At 49.4% G+C, this 16,549-nt stretch overlaps 2 protein-coding genes across 3 annotated transcripts in view; one reads left to right on the top strand and one right to left on the bottom strand.

Annotated features, from left to right (window-relative positions):
• POLH (DNA polymerase eta) overlaps positions 1–3,794 on the top strand; it is a 28,782-nt gene extending 24,988 nt beyond the window's left edge. For both annotated transcript variants that reach the window (XM_019642836.1, XM_019642837.1), the window contains 2 exons: positions 264–433; positions 2,100–3,794. In XM_019642836.1, the coding sequence (XP_019498381.1) occupies positions 264–433; positions 2,100–2,979 (1,050 nt within the window). In that variant the 3' untranslated portion in view covers positions 2,980–3,794. The remainder of the gene's footprint in view (positions 1–263; positions 434–2,099) is intronic.
• A 4,101-nt stretch (positions 3,795–7,895) lies between these two features.
• GTPBP2 (GTP binding protein 2) lies at positions 7,896–15,697 on the bottom strand. The gene is made up of 12 exons (XM_019642828.1): positions 15,491–15,697; positions 13,641–13,667; positions 13,165–13,349; positions 12,683–12,791; positions 12,302–12,499; positions 11,830–12,004; positions 11,445–11,664; positions 10,867–11,002; positions 10,677–10,735; positions 9,900–10,071; positions 9,297–9,461; positions 7,896–9,090 (listed from the first exon to the last, which is right to left on the bottom strand). The coding sequence occupies exons 1-12, from the start codon at positions 15,674–15,676 to the stop codon at positions 8,914–8,916; spliced, it is 1,809 nt and encodes a 602-aa protein (XP_019498373.1). The 5' UTR covers positions 15,677–15,697; the 3' UTR covers positions 7,896–8,913.
• Positions 15,698–16,549: the final 852 nt, after the last annotated feature.

Below are 16,549 nucleotides of genomic sequence, written 5' to 3'. Positions count from 1 at the left end.
ATCAGGAAATCCATTTTCATTTATTCTGTCCTGTTCCCAAAATTTCCTAGATATGCTAATATTGCATCATCCAAATTATCTTCTCCAATTTCTTCTGACACCTTAAAATAGCACAAACATTTTTAAATTTTAAGTTAAACTCAACTATTTCCAAACCATTCTGTCACCCTGGTTCTTTTAATTTCCTCTCACTCAGTTCAGTATATAGAATCCAGATGCTCACAGTAACTTTAGTTCTGGTCTCAATCCTTTTCCACCCGCAGAATGACAGGGTGGCCACACAGCTGACTGTGAGCATTCGGGTACAAGGTGACAAGCGTCTCAGCAGCCTGCGCCGCTGCTGTGCCCTCACCCGCTATGACGCTCACAGGATGAGCCGCGATGCATTTGCTGTCATCAGGAACTGTAACACTTCGGGAGTCCAAACCATATGGTGAGGGGCGTTCTAGCCCATCTTCTCAGAAGAGACTTATACCCTGTCTTGCTCTAAAATTAGTGGGTATGTAAGCTTTCAGCTGGGGTAGGGTCTTTGTGACTCTGGCTAGCAGGACCTGTTACAGAGGGGGATGGTCGTGCACCAGGGAGGGAACACCATGGAAATGCCAGAAATAAGGCAGCTCAGCTATAGCTTCTTTGCTTACATTTGATGCATTTCAGTTCCCAGAGGTAGGTTTGAGAGGCAGAACGATCCAGTACTATCCCTGCCTGTATCAATTTGCAATATTCAGGCGAATGACCAGTTGCCTGTACTTGGGAGTACAGAACTCAAGCTTCAATAATGTAGTACATTTGGGAACTTCTCTCCCAACTATTTGTTCTATTTTGAAAGCATCTTCCTTGAGAATGAAAGGGACCTATATTCATTCATAATCTCTAACATCCCAACTCAGTTACAAGCTCCACTGGTGTAATACCGAATGCCATATTATAATAATAAACTTCAGTTGGTCATGAAAAATATCCAAATTTATGACTGGTGTGTGTTCATTTACTGTCCAGATATTATTTTCAGTGTTGGACTCCTTTAATTATTTATTTAACATGGCCTGTTACATTGAAAAAAGTATTCTAAATTCACAACAGAAACATAACTATGTGAGAAAAATAAATTGGTTGTTTATCTATAGATCTATAGTGAAGATTCTGAGAAATAAATGTTTAGTTAACCACCTATGGTACTGCTTATCTAAATATTTATCCACTACTATTGTATGTATAGATGTACAATATGCTGGGTATCTGAAGTTGGAGTCTGTTCTTTCCTTAGAATAATTTACTTATCTTTTACTTCCTGGTATATTTATTTTAAACAATTGAACATTTTTACTGAACCAAATGATAATTGTGATACTGTGTTCATATGAAACTTTATAAACAGACAGACTCTAACAGATACTACCCCACCAAGAATGTGAACCTTATTGACAGGGAAGCATCAAAATTATCTGATTATAAGACTGTCCCCAAGCATGAAACTGGAGGATAGTGAGATACTGTCATAATAATTTTAAAATAGCATTTACTCTTTACCTTATCGAGGGACTAATCTACATAGAAAAGTACCTTTCACCTTCTGAAATTCAACTCGTGAAAACTTATTTGGGTAATTAGACATAATGAGGAACTTTATGACAGGAATGTCTTGAAATGTTTCTGAGACTAGGATAGGTAACCAAAAGCCGTGGAATTTCATTCTGGAGGAATTACAGAGATGAAAGTCTGTCAGTGTTAGGGTAACGAGATCCCCTCTTAAAAACAGGAGAATGGGTGAGAGGGTTTTTTTCAAGAGTCTTTCCAGTCTAAATATTCTAAAGCTTTTTAGTTGCCCCAGGTAAACTTTCTTGCCCGAACCCTGAATTACAGCAGCGCTGCAGCAGAATCTTAGGTCCTAGATCAGCAACAACAGCATCACCTGGGAACTTGTTCAAAAGGCAAATTCTCAGCACATCCCAGGTCTGTTGATCTGTATTAATCTGATCATCTAAAGTTTGGGAATCAATGCAGTAATAATTTCTTCTTGTGGCAGAACCAGAATCCCAGTCATTTATAAATTGAATGTGTGACCTGGTGCTAATCTTGTTCCTTTACTTCCTATACAGGTCCCCTCCCCTCACGATGCTGTTTCTCTGTGCGACCAAATTCTCTTCCTCTGCCCCTTCATCTATCACAGACATCACTGTCTTCCTGAGCAATGACCCAAGTTCTCCATCAAAGGCGCCAATTACTAGTCCAGAAGCTAAGACCCAGGGAAGTGGCCCATCGGTGGCCACTAAGAAAGCAGCCACTTCTCTGGAATCATTCTTCCAAAAAGCTGCAGAAAAGCAGAAAGTCAAAGAAGCTTCACTCCCATCTCTTACTGCCACGACCCAGGCCCTCAAGAGCAATTCGCCACTCAAGCCGTCATTACCTTTCCAAACCAGTCGTACTACAGGAATCGAGCCCTTCTTTAAGCAGAAAAGTCTGCTTCTAAAGCAAAAAGAGTTAAATAACCCTCCAATTGTCTCTCCTCCACAAAATCCACAGTCTAGCTCTAAAGAGTTACCAACAGAGTATCTGGATTCCACCCCTGTCTGTGAAGAGGTTTTGAAGCTAGAATCCTCTAAAGCAACTACCACAGAGATGGATTTGGCTCAAAACAGCCCCAGTGGGCTCACTCCTGTGACTTCCAAGTCTGTTCTGAAGATGGTTCAGAAGGAAACGACTACCTCGAGTCTTCTGGCTCCTGAGGACCAAGTGCCCTGTGAGAAGTGTGGCTCTCTGGTCCTTGTGTGGGAGATGCCAGAGCATATGGACTACCATTTTGCATTGGAGTTGCAGAAATCCTTTTTGCAGCCCCAGTCCTCAAACCCGCTGATTGTTCCTGCCAGTTCTCCTCAAAGCAAAAGAAATCCCAAGAGCCCTTTGGCCTCCAGAAATAAGCGCCCTAGGCCTGAGGGCATGCAGACCTTAGAATCATTTTTCAAGCCTTTAACACCCTAGTTCTGCCCTCAGGCTTGCTGCAGGGTTTTAATATTTTATCTGTAATCTGGGAAATGGAAATATGTTCACTTCTCAAGGAAATTTATAACTTTATGAAATGTTTGATAAGAAAAATAATCAGTTAGATGCTGAGTTAAGGCTCCCATCTCTTCCCTGGTATGGATTCTAGTTCCATTGCTGATAGAGATGTAAAAATGCATCTTCCAGAGATACAACTGCTTTATTATTTTGCTTTGAGTCTTGTAATCAAGAGTTTAGGGAGGCGGTGTCACGCAGTAAAAATTGTGAGTCTTGGAGCCTAAGAGATCTGGTTCCAAATCTGGCTCTGCCTCTTGGAATATATGTCCATGAGCAAGTCAATTTCTTCACCTTGCCTCATTTTTGAGGTAATGAGTAAAACTCAGATAATGCCTTACCAATATTGAAGATTAAGAACAATGTGTTTAAAGTACTGTAGCACAGAAAAGGAACTGAGTAAAAAGTTTTTAAAAAATTTTTCCCTCTAGTTCTGTGACAGGGGCAGTTCAGATAATGCCATGACCAAAATGTGAGGTTTGAGAATGTGAAGTGAAGACTTGAAACCCTAAACTGATAACTAGTTCAGGGCAAGGCTCTGTACACAGAAACTACTCAATAAATACTGAATTTCATACAAGCAAACCTTATGCTAGCCACCGTTTTACCCAATGGCCCTTCTAACTCTTGCATCTTGTTCTTACGTAGAATGAGGTTGTGACTGGACCACTTTAGGAACTGTTTGGATTGGGTAAATCATGATTAGAACTAGATTATCTCTAGAACTCTGCGACTCTGAGTGTGCTTTTTTTTTTTTTTTTTTTTAAAGTTTTTTTTTGGGGATGTGGAGGGCAGTGTCACTGGCCCTCACATGTGGGATCCGAACTGGGGCCCTCTGGCGTCCCAAGCCAGCTCCTAACCATCGCGCCACTCGGCCGGCCCTCTGAATGTGCTTTTGAGGAGCAGCATCAGCATCCTCAGAAAACTTGTCAGAATTTGTCTCAGCCTCACGCCCACCCCAACTGAATCAGACTTTGTATATTAACAAGATTCCTCAGCGTGTACCTGAAAGTTGGAGAAATACTGCTCTAGAAGATACCAATGGTTGGCCAGGCTTGTAGAGAGCATTTCCTTAAACCATAAAGTACAAATTTAAGGGGTAAGTCCTTGGGCCTTCAGGGTCACTGGTGTGTTCATCTCTTCCCTATTGAAGTTTGACTATTTAGCTTAGGGTTTTTAAATTAATGATTGTAGCTTTTTTGTACTTGTCCATGTTTATAGTACTGCATTCTTAATCTCTGTTCTTATCTGTGGAAAGTCAGCTTTTTTGGCTTTTCTGATATGGGGAACCTTGACTAAAACTGAAGATGAACTGTTAGGTAGTAGTGAGAGAAATGGAGAAGCAGGGAGAATGGTGTACATATCCCCCCTCCCATACATATGTACAAACCAATCGGTCTTTAAGCTTATTTATAAATTGGGGGTCTGTATTTAGTTTGAATAAGGCAGGGGATGGGAGACATTTGAAAGCCATTAGGCCTAGCAGGAAATTTCTTCTTTCAAAAATATTTTCCAAGGCCCTCCGAGTAGCACGTTGGTTAGGAGTTGGCTTGGGACTCCAGCTCTGAGCAGCAGGGCCCTGGTTCGGATCCCACATGAGGGCCAGTGATGCTGCGCCCTCTACAGCTAAGACAGTGAACAACAGCTCAACCTGGAGCTGGGCTGCTGTGAGTTGCTGGCGACAGCGTGGGCTGCAGTGGGGCTGACCGGCAGCTGGCATGAGCTTTTGTGAGCTTCCGTGAGCTGCCATCCAATGGCTGGTGAGCAACTGCCTCAGCCGGGAAGAGGGCAATGATAATACCAACTTGGACCAGTGAAGCAACGTCCTCCACAACTAGACTGAAGAACAAAAGGACAGCAACTTCTCTGTTCCCCTCCCCCAACTCCCCAATAAAATCTTTTAAAAATATATAGTTTCCATTTTTGTTGCAGTTAAATGGCAGTAGTCTCTGTGTAGATGGTCCTTTCCTTACTAGATCTATATTTTTTTGAAGCCAAGAATTTTTCAGTGCCTTGCACATAATAGGTGCTTGATATTCGCTGGATGAAACTGAAAATTTTTAGATGAATACCAGAACAGGAACAATAAAAATGTACCTACTACTGGGGTGGGAGGAGGCTGTCTTATATACCTTTTTATCCTAAATGGTCGGTCCACTGATGTAACAAAGTGGCTCACTAGCTCCTGGAGATGTCTCATTAAGTACTGAGATGATTTTCCAAAATTTCTTAATCCAGGGAAAAAATTTTAAAATATTTTTAATTAAAAAATGAATTTTTATTAACAGGTGAAAGCTACAGTACCTTGTGTATAGGTTTATGATTTCAAATCCACATATGACCTAAGTTGTTTTTCTTTGTTTTGTTTTTTAAGATTTTAAAGGGGAATTGGGGAAGGGGAACAGCCAAGTTGTCCTTCAATCTTAGTTGTGGAAGGCGCAGCTACCTCAGCTCCAAGTCCAGTTGACATCTGGCCGCCTGTCGGCAGCTTGTGGCCGCTCAGCTCAAGGTGCCGTGTTAAATATTAGTTGCGTGTGGGCATCCCACCATCCCATGCGGGAGTCAAACTGGCAACCCTGTTGTTAGGAGCAGTGTGCTCTCACCAGCTGAGCCATCCTGCACCTGTTTGCAGCTCAGTGGCAGCTTAGCTTGGGCGCAGCTCACTGGCCCATGTGGGAATTGAACCGGCAACCCTGTTACTCAGAGCTCTCGCTCTTAACCAACTGAGCCACTCAGCCACCCCCTAAGTTGTTTTAATTCACTTGTTTATGACAATTTTTTTAAAAGTTTTCGGTTTTTTTTTTAAGATTTTTATTGTGGGATGGGAACAGTGCTGAGGAATTGGGGGAAGGGGAACAGATAAGTTGCTGTCCTTTTGTTCTTCAGTCTAGTTGTGGAGGATGTCGCTTCACTGGCCCATGTTGGTACCATCATTGCGCTCTTCCCGGGCGAGGCAGATCAGTCGCCGGCCTCTGGATGGCCGCTCACAGAGGCTGCTGACCACTCACGCTGACTGCTGGCTACACATGGTAGCCCATGGCAACCCACTGCAGCAGGGGCTGCAGCATATGGCATCGCCGGCGACTCACTGGCAGCCCAGCTCCAGGTTGAGCAGTTGTTCAGCATCTCAGCTGTAGAGGGCAGTGTAACTGACCCTCATATGTGGGATCCAAACCAGGGCTCTGTCAAACCGGAGCCCTCTGGCGTCCCAAGCCAGCTTTCAACCAACACGCCACTCGGCTGGCCCCTAAAGTTTCTTTAAGTCATACCAGGATGTCATCATTCTGCATGTTGTCGTTGATAAGCAGTTGATAAGAACATGTAAGGATGGCAAGGGAACATTTAGACTATAAATACTGAGAGTTTGTGAGGACTATTTGATAGTTTCAGTTTGGGAGAGGCAACTCATTGCTAAACTGAAAACTCTCCAAAGACCCTTGAGACATTTACTCCTACCAGTTGGCAGTGGTGTTAAATTCATGCAGGGGTCTCAGAAATGACAATCCTGGAGCAGCTCAGTCCTCCTGCTAACACTGGTGTCCTTGTTCCCTAGCAACGTGCTCTAGCAACAGGGGACTTTTGCGCTGGCAGCTGAAAATCAGCTTTTTGGTTGATTGCCAGCTCTCCCAAGTGCCTCCTGGTATATAAAAAGGAACACTTCATATTAAATTTAGACTTTACTCCTTCACCTCCCTTGCCTAGAACAGTAGTGTGATTAATCTGTCATTGTTTGGAGTATGTTATTTCTTTATTTGGCTTATTAAGAGTTATTATCCTGTACACTATTGGCTTGTAAATTATAATTCTCAACAGCAAACTTGAGCTAAATAAATTACTGGAAAACACAAATCAGTTTCTGAGCATAACTTTGTTGCCTCCCCAAAACAAAAACAAAACATGCCTTTTTTTCTGAATATAACCTTTCCTCAGAGCTCAGCAACTGTATAGAAGTAAACAGCTCTTAGTTCCCAACACAGGAGGAAGGTCTTCAACCCCAGGCTTCTTAGCAGCAAATTAAACCAGTGATAATTTTTAAAAGCAGCTGAATGTGAGTGGCAGGAAAGCTATCACTTTAATACCCTGGAGGCAGAATGCCCCTTGGGACCTCAGGCCACATTTATCATTACGTTTCTTTTGCAAAGATCAGTACTCAAAATGTAGTCCCTGCTTTTTGTAGTTGACTTTAACATTGGGCCCCATTTCTATACCCATAAAATGTGAGAGTCAGGTACTCTGAACACAGAAACGGGGAGAAGGGACTATGTGGCCCTCATAGCGCCAAGAAGCTAGTTTAGGCTGTATAAACCTCACTTCAGGCTATTTCGCATTGCTAGAAAAAGCGTAGGACCAGATTGCCATGTCTGTAAATTCTACTCTTCATTAAGCAGCTGGCACGCTCATCTCCATATCTCTGAAAGGGCACAGTAATGGGCCCTTACCACTGTGACCATTAGCAGATGGCCAAGTCCTCATATGGGGAGGTTACCTTTCTCAGTTGAAAAAGTGACAGTTTCACTTTCTGTTCTGCTCACTCCAAAAACTATGCAAAACAGGCCAGAATACTTAGTCATAATACTGGAACACTGATCACATGGGGGAGAAGAAAGGAAGGACGGTGAATGAGATACCTGATGGGTTCTTTCCCCATTCGGGGTTCAGCAGTGTTAGGGTTTCGCATCTCTAATTCTGAAGAGGAATCTAGCTCTGGAAGCTGAGCCTGTGTCTTAAGCATAAGCATGGTGTATTCAATAAAACATTTTTATTCTGTACAATATATATATATGTGTGTGTGTATTTAAATATATATGTATTATATATATATATATATATATATATATATATATATATATATATAAAATATATACAGAGAAACCTCAACCAACAAATCCCTGAGTCCATGGGAACCCAGGACACTAACGAAGGGAAAGGATGGAGTCCATACCCTAAAGGCAACATCCTTCCCTTTCCTCCAGGTTCCCAGCAACAGAGGGAAAGGTGTCACTGCAAATCACTAAAACAAGAGAAGACTTATGCAGGAGCAGGAAGCGGGGTGGGGGTGGCAGGAATGGGGACTCGGTCAGTCTGGGAAAGTAAAACATACTGTTTGATTCAGCATGAAAACCAACAGATCACTGCAGAGGAGGGGACAAAACTGATTGACATGCAGCTGACCTTTGGTGTGCCAAGCCTCAGCTCGGCGGCCCCACGCCTGGGCCAGCACAACAAATAGCACCTGTGGGGCCTCTGAGAGGAGAAACGGGACATGGCCCTTGAGTGAAGGGAAGAGAAATAAAGCTGAGGAATAGGCTTCATGTCTCAGCACGGGATGCGAGCACTGCCATTCACTGTCCCTGTGCCATTTCTTCAGACCCTGGACCACCAGATGGCCAGGAGCAGGTGTCTTTTGTCCACAGTCAGGTAGAGATGGCCGACTTACATGGTCTTGAAAAGAGGTATAGAAAAAGGAGTGCCTTTGAGGGCCACCCCCAGTTGTTGTGACAATTCCTGAAGTGCAGGGACCACACCGGTGAATCATGCCCCGTCCTGACAGTGGGGCCAAGGTGGCGGCGGTCAGCTCTCTCTAGCAGACAGGCTGTGGGGTTGCCAGGATTGACAAGCCGACCAGGTGGACACAGCTGCTGGGCACTGCCCTGAATTCTCCTGTCTTCTCCCTCAGGACTGCCCTTCCCTGGCCATACCAAGCTTGGCACCTTGCCAGAATGGTGGCAGAGAGCAAGTGGCAGAGAGCACCCCTCTCTCCCTAGCCTATTAACACACAGAGCTGCCAATGGGGGGCAGCATGGCCAGAGTCACCTTATATATTGTAGGGACCGCAATCGAGCTGTGCCTGCCTGGAGTTCAGAAGCCCACGTTGGCCTGGGCCTCTCCTGCTGCAATGGCTTGCACATCGGTGACGTGGCCGATGCCCTTGGTGACACCCTCCCGGAACAGCAGCTTGGCGCCCACCTTCAGGTACTCAGGGTGTTTCAGGAAGCGGAAACGTACCACTGCCTTCTCCCCTGTTCGCAGCTTGTCCTGCAGCAGATATGTGGTCATGGGCCCTGGACAGTGTCTCCCATCCCATTCTCTACCAGCCTGGGGTCGCCACCCTCCGGGGCCTATCAGGCTTCTACCCCCCCCGTAAGTGGGGCTTTGTCCCTTTTGTGGGATCGGCATTCTGGAGGCAGGAGAATTTTGACTTTTTCCCTGGAAACGCAGGGGCATGGCTGGGGCCCTCTCACCTTAGCATGGATCTTTTCCACCACTGCCGTCTGGCGGACGTTGCCTACGTGTACTGTCACCTGGAAGCCTCGCCGGAATGTGGTGGCATGGAACAGTAGGACGATCTCTGCCTCGAACACCGAGCAGATGGTGGGATTCATCTCGGGGCTCACCATCACCATGCCCTGGGAAGGCACAGTCCCCAGACCCAGGAAGGGCAGACCTCACATTAGTCTCTCCCTCCACAGCCACCCTCATACCCTCCTACCCTAAGTTTCCTCTTCCTCTATGGCTTCAAATACAAGACCTCAGAAGACAATATTCAAAGCTCTCTTCTTAGGGGAACACTTCCTACCCACCTCCCATGTCCTCTAGCTCTTCTAATGCTTTGTATTACTAGGGTCTTAGAAACTCATGTCGCACTACAGTGATTCCTATTTAGTGAGCTGTGCTTTATGAGTATTTGAAGCCTTTTCCTACACAGACAGTCTGTGTAACCAGCTTCGTAGGGTAGAGACCATGTTTTCTTGGAGTTCCCCTTAGACAGGTGCTCCTCATCCAAGTAGCCGGGCTCCCAGGCACTTCTCTTTGTGTTTTCTCTCCAACCCACTCTCCCACCTCACCTTGCGAAGGAGCGCACGGTCAAAGTCCCCGAGGGCCAGTGTAGCAGCCTGACCAGCTCGCAGCACACGACAGGCGGAGCGGTTGCGCTGGATGCTGCATACTCTCAGCTCCAGGAAGCAGCCATCATCCGTGGGGCCCACCACCAGCTGGTCGCCCTCACGGCAAATCCCACTGCAGCCCAGAGGGCGGATGGCACAGTGTCAGCCTAGGCTCCTTGACCTGCTTCTCTGCTCGGGTCACCCAGAGCATTCCTTCCCTTCTAAGGCTGAGTCTCTCAGGATGGGGAAAGAGACCCTAAATTCTGACTTGGAGGTAGAGAAGATGACTGCCCTGCCCAATTCAGAGTTCAGACTCTGAAGGCTAATACCAGGAAAGGCAGCGCTAGCTGGCCAGAGAGGCACCTGCTGGTTTGATACTGAACACCTGATCCCTGAAAGAGCAAGACAGCCCCTTGGGTTTCATCCTCTGCTTTGGAAAGAGTCTTAAGGGACCTCTCATTTCCCTACTTGGAGATGAAGCCAGTTGAATATATTCTAGTTTTCTTCCTGGGGCCCAGGACCCACACGTCTCCCTCAGGGGCAGCAATATTGCTTTTCTCTCATAAGCCAATAGACTAGCTTTCTCCAGCTCTTCTGATGGTGGAAGCCTAATCTGCAAACAAGCATGTCTTCTAGCTGGGCTCTGTTCAACTCCAGGGTCTCCTGTGGGCCATGACATCTTCGAGTGTATGGATATGTGAGGGCTGAGAAGGGTGGGTAGCAAGCAAGGCAATTCACCTGGAAAGTGTCCCTCCAACAACGGTCCCCACCTCGGGTACTGTATAGATTTCATCCACCTGAAGCCAAAGAAAATTCTATCAATTCTAAGCAGGGCTGGCAGGTCCAAAATCTCTAAACAGACCCGGGGCTCGGTCAGAATTAGCCCTTCCAGTTCCCCAGCTGACTGCCTGTTCCAGTGGACAATTACCTGGAACTCCGTCAGCTGCTGCATGAGTTCCTCCTGCTCCTTGCTGTTGGTGAGCGGAGGCAGGATATTCAGAAAGACTTTGAGCAGGTCCAGGCTCTCTCCAGACACGCTGGACAGTGTGAAGATGGGGGTGACACTGTAGAGGAGAGAGGCATGAAATGGACAGATGAGGCAAGTTCTAACAGGAAGCAGAGGCTAAAGCCCCATACATGGAAGGGTGAGCTTCTCTCAGGGTGGCTAGGGGCCTCCTCTACTACCTGCTAACCTTCGCAGGATCTCAGGGCCCTCTCTTGGTGAGCCAGCCAAGGAATGAGGTACACAAAACCCATCCCAGGGCCCAAGGGAGATGGCAAATGCCTGGCATAGCACTTGGTCTCCAGGGTCCCAGGCATCAGCAAAGCTCCAGGCTGGCTTGGAGGAAGGGTCAGCCCTTCAGCAAAGACTCCCTCCCACAATCCCAACCTGCCAAACCACACAACTGGGCAAGAGCTGGTTTGGTCCTGGGGTGGGACCCCATGCTGCAGAGCCCTGTGGCAGCCTTCCCCGTGGACCAGGGCTCTGGAGTGAGAAAGGCTTACTTGGGTGACTGGGCAAACTGCTGGGCAGCAGTGACGGCATCATCCTCAGAGGTGACCAGCATGGGGACCTTGTGGCAGCCAGGCTGCTTGAGAACCCGCTCAAGCTGGCGTACCGTCCTCTCTACTGTGGTCTTGGCACACAGGTCCACCTTGCTGACCACGACGAAGAAGGGCACTTTCAGGGCCAGGGCCAGCCCCAGATGCTCCCTTGTGGTGCCAGCTGCCTCAGAGAAGGCAGGCAGGTAGCAAGAGAGAAGAGTGAGAATGAGGGCGTGAGGAGAGGGGCGAAAAGGAGAGTTCATCTGGCTCCCAGATCTGAGGAGGCCCAGGGAAGAAGGGAGTCAGCAACCCCCTCCAGCCCCGTCCCTGCCCCAATGCCTCGTACCAATCCCAGTGTTAGCACTGACGAGGAGCAGGGCACAGTCAGGGCAGTAAGAGGTGAGGCCAAAGATGGTGGTGTGCAGGTACTTGTGGTGGCCTGCCAGGTCGATGAAGGTGATCATCTTGGAGCTGCTCTCGCAGATCTCTTCTGCCGTCCGTGAGTCACTGTAATTCACCACCTGGCCCAGAACCCAGGGCTCTCAGTGCCCCCTGCCAGCATCCCCAACCCTTTAAGACTTGCCAGGACCTAAATCAGCCCCTGGGTGACCCTGCCTCTCAACCGTGAACCCCATTTCTGATTTAATTCAGTTGATTCCCAGTTTGCTTTCTAAGAAGGCCAGAGCTTGTTCACTACCCTCAGGGCCTTTATCTACTCCACTCCTAAAGGTCTCCTCTCTGCCCTCGGGCTCTGTCCCTCACCAAGACCCTCCCACCCTCAGAGTCTGGCCCCACTGGGTCCCATTGATTGCATGCACCTCTCCCTTGCTGTTAAAGCCCAGGATCTCGAAGCTGATGCTGGAGGTTCGGCCGGACTGAATCTCGTGCAGGTGGCGGAAAAGGTTGAGCCGAGCCCGGCCCCGCCCATTGTCCAGCTCTCCCTGGGTCAGCACTCCAAGCAGAGTCGACTTCCCTGAGTCCACATTCCCCAGGACGGCCACACGAAGGTCCAGGAACTGTGGATGAATTGTCAGAGGTAAGGGCTCCAATCCCTCACCTCTTTTCACTGAAGGTTGGCTCAAGGGCAGTGATGCTCCTTGGGGACCAAATGGTGACCTGGACACCCCCCAGCCCCCCCGCTACCACTGGGCCCTCCCAGGGAGCATGGGCATAAACGGCAGGGAAGGCTGTGTGCTCACCTGTTGGTTGTCAGGGACCTTTCGTACCAGCACCTCAGTGATCTTCCGGGGCATGTCACTATCATAATCCACTTCTCGCTCCCGGAGAACAGTGATGTCGGCCCCGACCCTATCACAGCAGGACCACAGCTGCCAGATCTCACCTGTACTCCCCCACTCCTTCCATCCTGGCTCTGGACCAATGGCCTTTCCACATCTCCCACAGAGCTCCCAACGCCTTACCTCGCCTCCTACCACCCTCCAATCTATCCCACTTTCACAGCTCCCTTCAAACAAACAAACAAATCCTAAATCAAGGAGCAAAAAAGCCTCAGTCCAATGTGGAGGAGCCCAGAACACTAGCCCTCCCCACTTCAGCCCTTTGTCAAGAGAAGGCAGCAGAAGGAAAGTCCCTCCTTGGCCCCTCCGGCCCTAAGTGACTGGGTACACGCGGGGCCTCCCCAGAGTTAGGGAAGAGAACAGAGAAGGAAGGGGAAGCATACTTCTCCGCCATCCGGTGCAGGGTCTTGAGGGAGGCCCGCATCTCCTCTTCGGCCAGCCCCACCAGCAGCCCGTTGTCCTCCACCCCAATCTGGTAGACGGCCTCCCCGCGGCCTTCCTGGAGCCGCCACTTCATCTGTGTCACCAGGTGCTCAAAGCGGTACTGGGATGGATTCACCAGCTTCAGCTTAGTTAGGGCAGGCGAGGTATCATGAAAAGGTGAAATCAGAGACGCTCCTCCTAAACCCACATGCTCACCACCTGTCTTACTGCAAGGACCGGGACCTGACCTTCCCACTTAAACCCCCTCATCCCTGACCCCCTCTAACTGTGAGTCCCATCCCACCAGAGTGAGGTACAGAGCTCTTACCCGGAACCACATTCCTAAGTTACTATAGATCATGAGTTGGAAGGATCCCAGAGAAATCATCATCCCACACCAGCAGGGACAACCTGTCCCTCCCACCCTGAGACTTACTTTATATTCGATGTTTCCATCTTCAGCCTGAAAATAAACAGGGAGCAGTTACCACACACCCATCCAGATCCAACCCCTACTTTCCTGATTCCTGTTGAAGCCCAGGCAGCAGCTAACTTGAGAGAGCAGGAAGACGCCCCAGTGGCACCTGCTTAGGCAGGTGCCTGCCAAAGGTCATTGGCAGACAAGCCCTCTACTCAGCCCCAGCGAGACCTCGCTCAAGGAAAGGCCTCTAAGAGCACAACGAGTCACCCATCTAAGCCAGAACAGAACCCTGAGTCCCTCCCTTCTTTGATCACTGGCAGCACATTCTCCCTAAGATGTAAGACCACCCGTTTCTTCTCCTCAGGGAGGAGAACTGCTCTTGCCCAGAAATCTGTCGCCTCTGTGTCTGGGTTGCTGAGGCCATTCTTTGCCACAGATCTGGGAGACACCCTTTTCTTCCTGCCCACCCCTTTCAGCTGATGCCATCAAGAGTAAAAAGCTGCAACAAGTTCTGGACCAGGGCCAAAGGGTGAAATCAGCACTGGTCACCACGAGCCCAATAAGAGAGAAGCCCGGGTGAGAGAGGGGCAGGGCTCCAAAGTTGGGGCTGAGATGAAGAGAAGAAACTCAGAAAGTATAATTAAGGGGACAGACTCCAGAAACTGGACTCACTGTGGCTTTTACCTTCTATGCCCTAACTCTTATGCCTCCGCTGAGGTGAAATCCTGAATCCGCCCCGCAGTCTCCTCTACCTCTTCCCTATATCAGGTGACCCAACAGGAAGTGTCCTGTTGCCTGAGGCTTCCCCTCTTGGGTGCAGAGGGATCTGCTTGTTCGGCTTTTCCTGCATTTCTGTACTTCTCCTCCCTGGTCATCCTTGTTTTTCCCTTCCTGTCATCATTCCATCCCTTCAAGGCCCTCTGACCCCGGGCTCTCACAGGTCTTCACACATAATCTCTCCATCATGAAGCAGAAAGGAGATCTTTTTCATTCAACGGCCTTCCTGTTTATCATTTTGCTGAAGAAGAAGAATTAGGATGGGTGGCTTCAGAGACGTGGTATAAGGATGATGGTCTAGGCCAATGGTTCTCAAAGTGTGGTCCCAGGACCAGCAGCATTAGCACGGCCCAGTAACTTCTAAGAAATGCAGATTATCGGGCCAGCCCCTGACCTACTGAATCAGAAATTCTAGGGATGGGACAGCAATCCAGGTGATTCTGATACAAGCTGAAGTTTGATAAGCACTGGTTTAGGTTCTTCCTCTGGGTCCTCCCTCTTAGGACAAACCAGCAGTTATTCTCTACCTTAGGGAGTAGATGGAGTAGGTATGTGGAGGCTGTCCCCACTTCCTTATAGAACAGGCGAAGAGCTGAAGGACTAAGCCTGGCGGTTCTCTAATTGCGTGTGTGCGCGCGCGTGTGCTCAGGGACAGGGACAGAACATATTGCTTTTTCCCCAGGTATTCCCCTCCTCCCTGGGAAACAAGTTTAGAAAACTCTGCCTCCTCATCCCAGGATGCAGTCTCTCCTCTGCTGCAGCACAGGGATGGAGCCTGGGCATGCCACTCTGCCATTCGCAAGGGGATGAGAGTGGGATCCCCTTTCCCCACTTCACCTCCTGGGGTTATCCGGATCAGAAAGGGGGGATCCTCCCTTCTCTCTTCCTTCCTGGGGTCCTGACCCAGGAGGGCGGGCCAGTCTCTCTATCCCTCCTTCCTGGGGTCCTGGGACCGGAAAGAGGGGTTCTCCTCTTCCCCAGGGTCCTGACACCGGAAAGGGGTATCAATTCTCTCTGTCCCGCCTTCCTGAAGTCCCAGGGCCGGAAAGAGTGGTTTCTTCTCACCCCGCCAATTTTCAGGTGCTCACCTCAGGGGGCAGGTACGGGGGGTTGTTGGCTTTGCCCCCTCTGTTCCTTCCGTTCTTCTTCTTCCCCTTCGGGCCCCCGCAGCTGCTACTGCCGCCGGCCCCCCTAGCCTTGAGGGTTCCGCCCATCGCCGGGCCTCCTCCGGGCCGACAGCAGCCCCCGAACAGCTCCGATACCCGCGAGTCCATCCGCCGCTGCCGCCAGCCCCCCGCCCGACCCCTCCCCCGTAGAAGGGAGTCAGCAACCCCCTCCAGCCCCGTCCCTGCCCCAATGCCTCGTACCAATCCCAGTGTTAGCACTGCTGTGCCATTTCTTCAGACCCTGGACCACCAGATGGCCAGGAGCAGGTGTCTTTTGTCCACAGTCAGGTAGAGATGGCCGACTTACATGGTCTTGAAAAGAGGTATAGAAAAAGGAGTGCCTTTGAGGGCCACCCCCAGTTGTTGTGACAATTCCTGAAGTGCAGGGACCACACCGGTGAATCATGCCCCGTCCTGACAGTGGGGCCAAGGTGGCGGCGGTCAGCTCTCTCTAGCAGACAGGCTGTGGGGTTGCCAGGATTGACAAGCCGACCAGGTGGACACAGCTGCTGGGCACTGCCCTGAATTCTCCTGTCTTCTCCCTCAGGACTGCCCTTCCCTGGCCATACCAAGCTTGGCACCTTGCCAGAATGGTGGCAGAGAGCAAGTGGCAGAGAGCACCCCTCTCTCCCTAGCCTATTAACACACAGAGCTGCCAATGGGGGGCAGCATGGCCAGAGTCACCTTATATATTGTAGGGACCGCAATCGAGCTGTGCCTGCCTGGAGTTCAGAAGCCCACGTTGGCCTGGGCCTCTCCTGCTGCAATGGCTTGCACATCGGTGACGTGGCCGATGCCCTTGGTGACACCCTCCCGGAACAGCAGCTTGGCGCCCACCTTCAGGTACTCAGGGTGTTTCAGGAAGCGGAAACGTACCACTGCCTTCTCCCCTGTTCGCAGCTTGTCCTGCAGCAGATATGTGGTCATGGGCCCTGGACAGTGTCTCCCATCCCATTCTCTACCAGCCTGGGGTCGCCACCC

Source organism: Hipposideros armiger, unplaced genomic scaffold (assembly GCF_001890085.2).
Source record: "Hipposideros armiger isolate ML-2016 unplaced genomic scaffold, ASM189008v1 scaffold_72, whole genome shotgun sequence".
Lineage (NCBI taxonomy): Eukaryota > Metazoa > Chordata > Mammalia > Chiroptera > Hipposideridae > Hipposideros > Hipposideros armiger.
This window is presented reverse-complemented; position numbering and strand designations above follow the sequence as displayed.

What these genes read in the sequence shown, in the direction of transcription:
- GTPBP2 (XM_019642828.1), bottom strand. Translation starts at nt 15,676, where the DNA reads ATGGACTCGCGGGTATCGGAGCTGTTCGGGGGCTGCTGTCGGCCCGGA. An exon ending in GTTGGAGGGACACTTTCCAG is followed by an intron (nt 10,072 to 10,676) that starts GTGAATTGCCTT and finishes TCTGGGCTGCAG; the next exon opens with TGGGATTTGCCGTGAGGGCG. An exon ending in TGGAAAAGATCCATGCTAAG is followed by an intron (nt 9,091 to 9,296) that starts GTGAGAGGGCCC and finishes TATCTGCTGCAG; the next exon opens with GACAAGCTGCGAACAGGGGA.